Source organism: Geotrypetes seraphini, chromosome 2 (assembly GCF_902459505.1).
Source record: "Geotrypetes seraphini chromosome 2, aGeoSer1.1, whole genome shotgun sequence".
Taxonomy (NCBI): domain Eukaryota; kingdom Metazoa; phylum Chordata; class Amphibia; order Gymnophiona; family Dermophiidae; genus Geotrypetes; species Geotrypetes seraphini.
Genome location: NC_047085.1, coordinates 225,432,423 through 225,443,584, shown reverse-complemented (window position 1 = coordinate 225,443,584; position 11,162 = coordinate 225,432,423). Strand labels below are relative to the sequence as shown.

The 11,162-nt window shown below is 46.0% G+C and overlaps 1 protein-coding gene across 1 annotated transcript in view; it reads right to left on the bottom strand.

Moving 5' to 3' along the window:
• Positions 1 to 8,221: 8,221 nt before the first annotated feature.
• Positions 8,222 to 11,162, bottom strand: part of MGP (matrix Gla protein) — a 30,760-nt gene continuing 27,819 nt past the window's right edge. Inside the window, exons 4-5 of the mRNA XM_033935026.1 lie at positions 9,769 to 9,841; positions 8,222 to 8,621 (exon numbers count right to left, since the gene is read on the bottom strand). Coding sequence (XP_033790917.1) covers positions 8,477 to 8,621; positions 9,769 to 9,841 — 218 coding nt within the window. The 3' untranslated portion in view covers positions 8,222 to 8,476. The remainder of the gene's footprint in view (positions 8,622 to 9,768; positions 9,842 to 11,162) is intronic.

Sequence of the window (11,162 nt, the reverse complement as noted above, 5' to 3'; positions counted from 1 at the left end):
GTGCTCCTATAGATTCAGGCCCTGATTCTCCAAAAGTGCGTCCCGATTTTAGGCAGCTGTAGACATCCTACAGCTGTCTAATCAGCCAATCGGGATGCATGTTTTTTTAAAAAAAATGCTCCCCAGGCAGGCCGCCTGGGAGAGGCGTCCTATACTAAACGCCGATTCTGTAACCGGCGTCTTTAGAGAATCGGGTTAAATTAGACGCGGCCGCTATACTTATGGCAGCATGGGATCTCCCTGCTGCAATATGTATAGCGGCCGCGGTTGTTGCGGCCGCCTGTCCCATCACCGACAGGAGAATGCCTAACTCCTCCTGTCGGAACCCCGAGCCCCCTCCCCCCCAAACTCGTAATCACCGACAGGAGGATGCCCAACTCCTCCTGTCGGAACCCCGGACCCCCCTCCCCCCCAAACTCGTAATCGCCGACAGGAGGATGCCCAACTCCTCCTGTTGGAACCCCGGAACCCCCTCCCCCCCAAACTCATAATCGCCGACAGGAGGATGCCTAACTCCTCCTGTCAGAACCCCGGAACCCCCTCCCCCCCCAAACTCGTAATCGCCGACAGGAGGATGCCCAACTCCTCCTGTCGGAACCCTGGAACCCCCTCCCCCCCAAACTCGTAATCGCCGACAGGAGGATGCCCAACTCCTTCTGTTGGAACCCCGGAACCCCCTCCCCCCCAAACTCGTAATCGCCGACAGGAGGATGCCCAACTCCTCCTGCCGGAAAGCCCAACGACCCCTCGCCCCAACTAATCTCCCTCCCCCAACTAACCTTTCAATGTTGGTCAGCTGGACGGGTCTTGCTGCCGTCCAGCCGACGGGTCTGCCTCATGGAAATGAGACGGCACGCCCCTTCCCGGCCCATCCCCGCTAAATCTAAGGCCTGATTGGCCCAGGCTGTAGAAGCCTGGACCAATCAGGCCTTAGGCATAGCGGGTCCACCCATCCCCACTAATCCTAAGGCCTGATTGGCCAAGGTTCCTAGCCTGGGCCAATCAGGCCTTAGATTTAGCAGGGATGGGCCGGGAAGGGGCGTGCCGTCTCATTTCCACGAGGCAGACCTGTCGGCTGGACGGCAGCAAGACCCGTTCAGCTGACCAACATTGAAAGGTTAGTTGGGGGAGGGAGATTAGTTGGGGCGGGGGGTCGTTGGGCTTTCCGGCAGGAGGAGTTGGGCATCCTCCTGTCGGTGATTACGAGTTTGGGGGGGAGGGGGTTCCGGGGTTCCGACAGGAGGAGTTGGGCATCCTCCTGTCGGCGATTATGAGTTTGGGGGGGGAGGGGGTTCCGGGGTTCCGACAGGAGGAGTTGGGCATCCTCCTGTCGGCGATTACGAGTTTGGGGGGGGAGGGGGTTCCGGAGTTCTGACAGGAGGAGTTGGGCATCCTCCTGTCGGCGATTACGAGTTTGGGGGGGAGGGGGTTCTGGGGTTCGGGGTTCCGACAGGAGGAGTTAGGCATCCTCCTGTCAGTGATGGGACAGGCGGCCGCGGCCGCTATACTTTATTGCAGCAGGGAGATCCCTTGCCGCGATCAGTATAGCGGCCGCGTCTACTTACAACGTAGACCAGCATTTTGCTGGCCTACATTTTAAGCGTCTCTTCCTCTACTAGGGAGACGCGTAGGGCCGCCTAAGTTCGCCTAAGGCCTGTAGGCGAGCTTAGGCATCTTGCGGGTCTCCCTAGGCTCCCGGAGGCGCCTTCAGGCCTGCCTGGGGAGCATTTTTTTAAAAAAAACGTGCATCCCGATTGGCTGATTAGACAGCTGTAGGACGTCTACAGCTGCCTAAAATCGGGACGCACTTTTGGAGAATCAGGGCCTCAATGCCTACTGGTGCCTAAAACTGCTTAGGCATTGCTAGGCGCGATTCTATAAATAGTGCCTAGTGAATGACAATCTTGCTCAATGACACCTAGGATTTAGGCGCCATTTATAGAATCAGGGTCTTCTTGTTTTTAACTGCAGTGTTAGCAGGAGCATTTTGAGCCGGAATTATAAATTGTGCGACACCCCACCTAGTGCCCCCATCCCACTCATCCACTTGCTCTTCAACCACTGCAGGGGAGACAATGGATGAGGAGCAATTTTCACCTTCCTGTGTTAGAAAATGACATGGTGCCAAAATTAATCATCTAATCTAATTTCCATCTTATGTACCGGATCACTCCAGCAAGGCCTTGAGCCGATTAACAAAGTTTAAAAGAATATAATATAAAACAATAATGAAGGTAATAGAAAAATTTTCAATAAATTAGATCAGTCCTCAGTTAAGAATCTCTGAAAGAGATACGTTTTCAGATTTTTCCTAAAAAGTGATGAGATAATGACATTCTGATAATCGAGGGAAGATTGTTCCAAACTTTTACCAAGGAATGTGAGAATTTACCTAGGGATTTAATCCCTTTAACAGAAGCAAAAAGCAATTTAAATTTATGTGTATTCCTGGTAGTATGAAACCTAAGAGAATTAAATGATAGAGGTAATAAAGGCGAAACCGGCGGGAAACCCTCTCCATGTCATTCTTTAAGGAGAAAGGGAAGAATCAGAGTATGCATGGGCACAGCCACTGACCCTCAAGCCTTGCATAAATAAAGGTTACAGTTGAAAATTTGTATACACTGACAGCGTCCTTCGGCGATGTTGTTACATCACGAAGTTTGAAGCGTATAAGTGCTGAATTAAGGATTTCTATTGCAATTATGATTCGGGTCTCCTGAAGAAGCAATCGAAACGGGGCCACGTAGAGACCCCCTACCTGCTATGAAAGTTAAGTCATCACATTACTTACAATCCATAGAGTGATGTTTATTTTATGAGAAAAGAAAAAAATAAGAAAGAACACTCATACAAGAAGTTGCAAGACTGTAACCTTTATTTATTTATTTATTTTTGTAACCCAACATGGAGCGTGACCAGCATTGAAACAGTTACAATGACTGGAAGGCAAACTCTGTTTCATCTCTAGGGGGGAGCGTTCCTTCCTTGAAGAGTTTCACGTTTCTGAGTGACTCATATTTTGTTGACCACTATCCATGCTAAGGTTACTTGTTTGAAAGAGAGGTCAGTTTATATAGTTTTGGATCTGAGCATTTTCCTGACTTCCACTAATATCTAAACTAGTATTACCCCCACGATTCTTTCTCCTCCGGCACAAAACTAAAAAAATCAAGATCAGAACAGTCTTAGGGAATCAGTTATCAACATGGGCTACTGTTAAGATGTGTTATTTTGTTACTAACTTGTATTATTTTAACATAGATCTCATTAGGTGCAATGAGACCTTTCGTATATACTCGAATATAAATTGATCCGAATATAAGTTGAGACCCCATTTCCTCCCCAAAGGAGGAAATATGGTTGACTCGAATATAAGTCAGGCGACTTAATATTCAAGTGCCCTGCCTGGATCTGTACCCAGCATCCCCTCCCTCCCCTGTCAGGACTACACCCAGCCCCCTCCCTGCCAGGCTCTGCACCCAGCTTCCTTCCCTCCATCTCCTATCAGGCTCTGCACCCAGCCCCCTTCTTTCCTTCCTTCCCTCCCAGGCTCTGCCCCCTGCCCCCCCTTCCTGCCCTGTCCGCCATACCTGCTAACCCGGTTGGTCGGTTGCTGCTGTGGCTGCTGTGAGTTCTGGTTTTTTCAGCCACTGAGCAGCATGAGCAGGAGTGCGCTTTGGTGCTGCTGCTCGGCACTGAGCAGCTTCCTGACTGGGTTGTGAGAATTTGCGGGAGCCAGTCAGGAAGCCACTCAACGCTGAGCAGCAGCACCAAAGCGCGCTCCTGATCATGCTGCTTAGTGGCTGAAGAAACCGGAACTTGCGGTGGCCACAGCAGCGACCATCCGGGTTAGAGGTGGGGCAGGAGTGCGGAAAGCTCGCTCCTGCCCATTGCACCTCTGGACCACCAGGGATCGGCACAGCAGGTACGACAGGGTGCAGAGCCTGGCGGCGGTCTGCAATAAGTTTGGGAGGGGGTGCTGGCCCGAATATAAACCAGGACACCCATTTTTGGGCCAAAATTTTGGAAGCTATGGAACCACGGGGTGCAAGGGGAGGTCCACCGATGGATCAAAAACTGGCTGGCAGACAGGAAACAGAGGGTTGGAGTAAAGGGCCATTACTCGGACTGGCAATGGGTCATGAGCGGAGTTCCGCGGGGGTTGGTACTGGGACCGCTCCTGTTCAATATATATATTAACAACCTGGAGGCAGGAACAAAATGTGAGGTCATTAAATTTGCGGATGACACCAAACTATACAGCAGGGTTAAAACCATGGAAGACTGCAAAGATCTCCAAAAGGATCTGACGACACTGGAAGAGTGGGCCAAAAAGTGGCAAATGAGCTTCAACATAGGGACATGCAAGGTCATGCATGTAGGGAAAAATAACCCGATTTTCACTTACAAAATGGGGGGATCACCGCTAGGGGTAAGTAAACTGGAAAGAGACCTGGGCACAACATTGAAGGCGTCGGCGCAGTGCGCCGCAGCCTCAAGGAAAGCAAACAAAATGTTGGGTATCATTAAGAAGGGTATCACAACCAGGACGAAGGAAGTCATCCTGCAATGGATGTATCATGCAATGAAGTATCATGCAATGGTGCGCCTGCATCTGGAGTACTGTGTCCAGTATTGGTCGCCGCACCTTAAGAAGGACATGGCAGTACTTGAGGGAGTACAGAGAAGAGCAACTAAGCTAGTAAAGGGTATGGAAAACCTCTCATATACTGACAGAATGAAAAAGTTGGGGCTGTTCTCCCTGGAGAAGCGGAGACTTAGAGGAGACATGATAGAAACCTTCAAGATCTTGAAGAGCATAGAAAAAGTAGACGGGGACAGATTTTTCAAATTATGGGGAACCACAAGTACAAGGGGGCACTCGGAGAAACTGAAAGGGGACAGGTTTAGAACAAACGCTAGGAAGTTCTTTTTTACCCAGAGGGTGGTGGATACATGGAACACGCTTCCGGAGGCTGTAATAGCCAGGAGCACGTTACAGGGCTTCAAAGAAGGTTTGGATAGGTTCCTAGAGGACAAAGGGATTGAGGGGTACAGATAGGAGTAGAGGTAGGTTATAGGGATAGGAGCAAGAGGTAGTTATAGAAATAGTCAGGGACCACTGCTCAGGCAATAGGCCTGATGGGTCGCGGCGGGAGCGGACCGCTGGGCAAGATGGACCTCTGGTCTGCCTCAGCGGAGGCAACTTCTTATGTATATACAGAGTTACTAATAACTGGGGTTAACTGTAAAATAGCATGTTTTAATGGTAGCCCACACTGATACTTCCCCTTAATGATTTTATTTGACTCACTGACCACTGGAATATATATATATTTTTTTCCTGACGCTGCTATTATTGCTTCTGCTTGAATCCCAAACGCAGCTGATATTGCTGTTGTAGTTTCCAAGAAATACATTTCTTAACTAACCCCTGTTTGTACTTTTGAGGCAGGGATTTGCTGTGTGCTTTTGACCTAGGAGCATTCCTGAGATGTTAGAAGTTGGTGTGGCTTCACATGAACTGTTGAATTCTTTTCCTATAGTCTGGCCTTTGATCTTATTTATTTTTTTGCATTTATAGTCTAAGTGATTTACATTAAGGTACTTTGTCCTGGTGGGCTTACCATTTATTTAATGTACCTGGGACAGTGGAGGATTCCAAGTGACTTGCTCAGGGTCACAAGGGAGCAGCACAGGGTTTGAACCCACAAGTTCAGGGTGCCAAGGCTGTAGCTGTAACCACTACACCACACTCTCCTCCAAGCTGTTGGTGCATGCACCTTCAGCTTTGTTCCCTTGACATATAAGTAGGATGATCGATGTGCCAGTACCCATAAGTAGGATGATTGATTTTGGCATAATTATGCTGGTATTAATATCTCTGTATTGTAACACCTCGCAGAAGCTCTTTGTAACTCTGTATTGTAACACCTTTTACAGAAGCTCATGCAAACCGCTCTGAATTGACTCCTCAGTCATTAGTAGCAGTATAGAAGCTCAGAATAAACAATCTCTGTCTGTTGCCCACTTGCCCCTGCTCAGGAACACACAGAGCCCAGTTCTGTACTGCCTGCTTTGAACATATGTGCCACAGCAGAGAAGTGGAAGAGTTCCTTAATAGTGCAATAAACTGAGATCTTGGGAAACTGGGTTCAATTTCCACTGTAGCTCCTTGTTAGGGTTGCCATGTGATTCCAGAAAAAAGAGGATGGATTGAGATATCTGGGTTTTACTTCCATTGAAAGCAGGTTCAAAAACTTAGATTGAGCCCACTAGGGATAGAGAAAGTACCTGCAAGTAATGTGTGCAGTGTTGCATACGTCTAGTAGTGCGATAGAAATGGTTACTCGTAGTAGAGGCCGTCTCCAGGTAAAGCAGGTTTTGTGTCACAAATAGATTACAGAATGTAAAACAGGTTTCTCAAACACAACCAGTGTGATTAAGAGAGGAAATGGACCTCATATGCCTGCGCTATCGAAAAGTATAAACTTACAGATTGCATATCCAGTATTTAATTTAGACCCCTGAGGAAGCCAAGACTAGGTAGGAAGAACGAGAAGGCACTCTCTAAAGTTAAAAGAGGAAATTCTTCTTCACCCAGAGAGTGGTGGAAAACTGGAATGCTCTTCCGGAGGTTGTTATAGGGGAAAACACCCTCCAGGTTGGACAAGTTCCTGCTGAACCGGAACGTGCGCAGGTAGGGTTGATCTCAGTTAGGGCTCTGGTCTTTAACCTGGGGGCCGCCGCGGGAGCGGACTGCTGGGCGCGATGGACCACTGGTCTGACCCAGCGGCGGCAATTCTTATGTTCTTATGAAACCGGAAATCAGGCTGAACATGATCCTGGCTTGCACACAGATAAGTGCTTTTCTTTGCTGATCTTTGTTAAAAATTTAAAAAGTATTTAAAAAAAAAAAAAAAAAGTACCGTATTTGCCGGCGTATAAGACGACTTTTCAGTACCTTAAAATCCTCCCCAAAGTCGGGGGTCGTCTTATACGCCGGGTACTGTTTACATGCCCTTACTTTACATGCCCTAACATCTCCTTCCTTACCTCCTTACGGTGCTTACGGTACTAGTAAACCTGCCGGGACATCAGCGGGGCCATGGCGGGACATCAGTGTGACAAGGGTGCCAGCTCCTTCATCCTGCGCAGCGGGAAGCAGCGGCGCTCTGGCCCCACCCCTTTTCTCTTTACTACGTCTCTCGCACATGTGGCCGTGTGTGGAGTCTAGCCCTTAAGGAAGTTGCGGGGGCGAACAGGAGGCTTTTGAAGGCTTTTAAAGGGAAACTGTCATGCCAGCAAACTTGCTAGGGACTTGCCCGGCACTTGCTCTCTCCCTCTATGTGTTATCTTCCTTCTATCATTGACAGTTTCAGTTTGGTTAACAGTTTAGAAAACAAATAGCATGGCAGCTCCCATGGGTTTATTGTTCTATTCAGCTTTAGTGAATTAATTAAAATTGTTGAAATAAATTCTGATGTTCTTTTAAGTTTTATTTGTTGTGCAGAAGGTGTGCGGAAGAAGGGGTAGTCTTATATGGCGAGTATATAACAAACTCTATATTTTAACTGTAAAAGTTGGGGGGTCGTCTTATACGCCCAGTCATCTTATACGCCGGCAAATACGGTATATATCATATTATTTTGATCAGCCGAGAGTTTTTTTTGGACCTATGAAAGAGAACCTGTTCCTGCATAGGCTATCTATAAGTTTATACTTTTCAATAGCGCAGGCATAGGAGATCCATTTCCTCTCTTAATCATACTGGTTGTGTTTTTTTACATTGTGTTTACAACGATTGAGGTTTCTTATCGTCATTTGTTGGTATTAGCAGTCTACTACATATAGATAACAGGCGATCTACACATGAGGGGCTGCTGAAAAGTTCTCAGCCCAACCAACGAACTTCCTAAATTCTGAGCATTATTTTGCCACTGTAGCTGAAAAGAGTGTTATCTCATTTCGTTAAGTGCCAATCTGCAGAAACTAAATTCTATGTTTTGACATTGCTTCAGATCATCAACTGAATCGTTCTTGTCTTGGCTGGGCTGAGAACTTTTCAGCACCCCCTCGTAGAACCTGTATTTTACCTAGGAACTACATACACGTCTTCGGCATCACAAGGTATGTTCCTTTCACCTAGTCCTGATAATGACAACCTCAAAACAGCTTTTCATGGTGTAGCAAGAGATCAGATCAGAGAGGCACAGACCACACTACAGATGAAGCCTTTATTGAAACTATGGCATTAGTAGTTCATTCAGTGAAAAACAAGTCAACCTATATCCAAAGTAAATAAAATTGGTTGGCAATAAAAGCTTCCTTCTATTATATAAAATATAAGCCATAAAATCTTTAATAAAATAGCTTTATAGCACTATTTGAAATAGAGCTTAACATGCAGTTACAATTAACTTTCCATGGAGAGAAAGGTACCCCTAGGTAGGTGTCAAAAGCCATCTATTGTTTATTTGCCCCGGCCCCTCACTTGACCAAAGTAGCGCTTGTAGGCTTTCTGGAATCCATGTCGCATGGCGTAAAGCTCGCATAGGTCATGATCCTCACAGATTTCTCTCTGGCGTTCCTTGGGGCTCTTGTTTTGTTCTCGGATGCTGTAAAAGAAGAAAAGCAGTGCTCAGCAGAGGAATCTCTTACCACTATTCCCTCTGAGTGGGAGTCCTCCACCTATAGTCTTGCCAGTAGAGGGTGCTGTTTCACTATCACATTTTCAACAATGGGAGTCAGGCAAGCTCTGCAGGCCTCCAGGGAACCTGCTTGACCTTAGTGATGGAAGATACAGTATTGAAGCATTGTCCACCTCCCATTGAGAGTAATGCAGTTGGAGGACTCCTGCCTAGCTTAGAGGGCACAATGTCTCTCACTAACACTTCTTCACCAAAGGGAAATATTGCCACTACCTAAGGTGAATGGAAATTTGGTCTAAAGGCCTGGTGAGACAAACCACTCTCTTCATACTGCATACTAATATGAAGGAGAAGGGAGTTCTCTATGCATATTGAGGCTCAGGTAAAGAATGACAGGGGGACAAATTTTTTCATGTCCCCGCAGGAACTCATTTCCCCGTCCCGTCCCCGCGAGTTCTTTTTCATTCCCTGTCCCATTCCTGCAAGCTCTGTCCTCATCTGCACAAGCCCCAAACACTTTAAAATCATAAGTGTTTGAGATTTGTGTGGTTAAGGCTGAGCTTACAGGAATGGGGCAGGGACAGTGACAAAATTTGCGGGGATGGGACGGTGAAATTGAGTTCCTGAGGGGACGGGGAAAAATTTGCCCCATGTCATTCTCTGGTCTCAGGTTCTACCTGATATATTGCTGCAGAAGTGGACATCAGCACTGACCTGGAGGAATGTGTCTCTCCAGAAGAAAGGAATTTAGTGCTGAATTTCTCAGACCCTGCCTCAGCACTGAAATCCAAACCTAGCCTGAAGAGACCACAGGGCAGGCAAACCTTCAGAAGATACACTGGGGGGGGGGGGGGGGGGGGTCAATGTGGATGGGGGCATTAGGAATGAAGGGTACCTCATAAAATCCCTTTGAAATGCATTAAAATGGATTTATTATTTTGCAGAACAAAGTGCAAACTTGCTACTCCAATAGTGGGATTGTCTGGAAGAATCACCATTACTGTAGCTTGTTCAGTCCATTCTGCCAGTGTTCTCAGTGGGGTACATTTCTACCCTCTTGTCCAGTAAAGCTGAGGAGATATCAGTCATAATTTCACAGAAAATATTATCTTACCGTTCATATGTTCTTGCCTTTTTTTGCTGTAAACCTATGAAATTGTTTGCTTTTCGTTTGTTCACAAAAGGCTCTAAAGAGAAAGATTAAAAAAAAATAAGGCAATCTGCTGGTAATATGTAATTCAGCACTGAAAAACTGACATTCAGAAATCATGTTAGAATGGAAGGGGCAAAAGTTACATTGAGGGACATATTAAAAAGAGTTAGAATTGAGACATCCTGCCCATAATGTCCGAACTCTGCTCCCCACCCAGTCTCCCAACTATTCTTGAACAGGAAATACATCCAGATTTCCTGTTTGAAAATATGTGAGAATAGGATTACCATATGGCTCCAGAAAAAAGTACTGTTGGTTGGCTGTGAGCCTTTGATTAGGTCTTAGGTCTTTCACCATGAAGTTGAAGCTGTACTGAGTTTCCCCTCTTGAGGAAGCTTGCTACTGCGAAACTCGAGTCGGGGGAAGACGACTTGTGTTTCACAGCTTCAGGAGTTTTAAAGCACAGTATAAACATATGGTCTGCCCAGCCGTTGGGACCCATGCTAAAACCCAGCCACGTTCATACAGATAAGTTTTTTTGTTTATATGTTTTCCATCTATGAGATATTATTAGTGGGGGTTCGACCATGTATGTGCTGTGATGGTCTGGGCAGCCTATGCTTTGTTCACTTCACATGAACCCTAATAGGTTGTGGGTCTGAGCACTATACTATAATTTGTATAAATCAAATTGGACTGTGATTTTGTTTGGGAAGATCCAGGAAAAAAGTGGACAGATTGAGACATCCGGGTTTTACTTCCATTGGAAGTAAAACCTGGATATCTCAATCTATCCTCCTTTTTCCGGAGCCATATGGTAACCCTATGGGAGAAGGATGCCCTTATGCCGGAGATGTATATCCTGAACAACCTTTTTGCAAACTGAAATAGAGAAAACAAGTCACAGGGATATCTGTCTGGCAGCACCTTAGAAAATTGCCACACAGAATTTCTTGCAAAACGTAGGAGCAGCATAGTGGTTAGTACAGTGGGCTGTAAACCAAGGGGCACGTGTTCAAATCCTATTGTAAATATATATTTTTCTTTTTTGGTAAAAAAATGATCCCTCTAAGACCATAAAAATACTTTCTGTACCTCACTATTCCATTCTTAAAACATATTAATTCGATGCAATCTAATATCTTTGCTGTTACCGCACCATCTCGCTGGAATTCCATACCAAATTACTTATGAGAAGAAACATCTTTAAATCAATTTAAAATAAAATTAAAAACATTTCTGTTTTGCGATGCTTTTGGGCTGTAACTGTCCTTATAAGGACAAAATACATTTTCTACTGTGGTCTTTTCCCACCTATTGTCTGTCCCCTTTTCTGTTTTCTTTACTCCGAACAT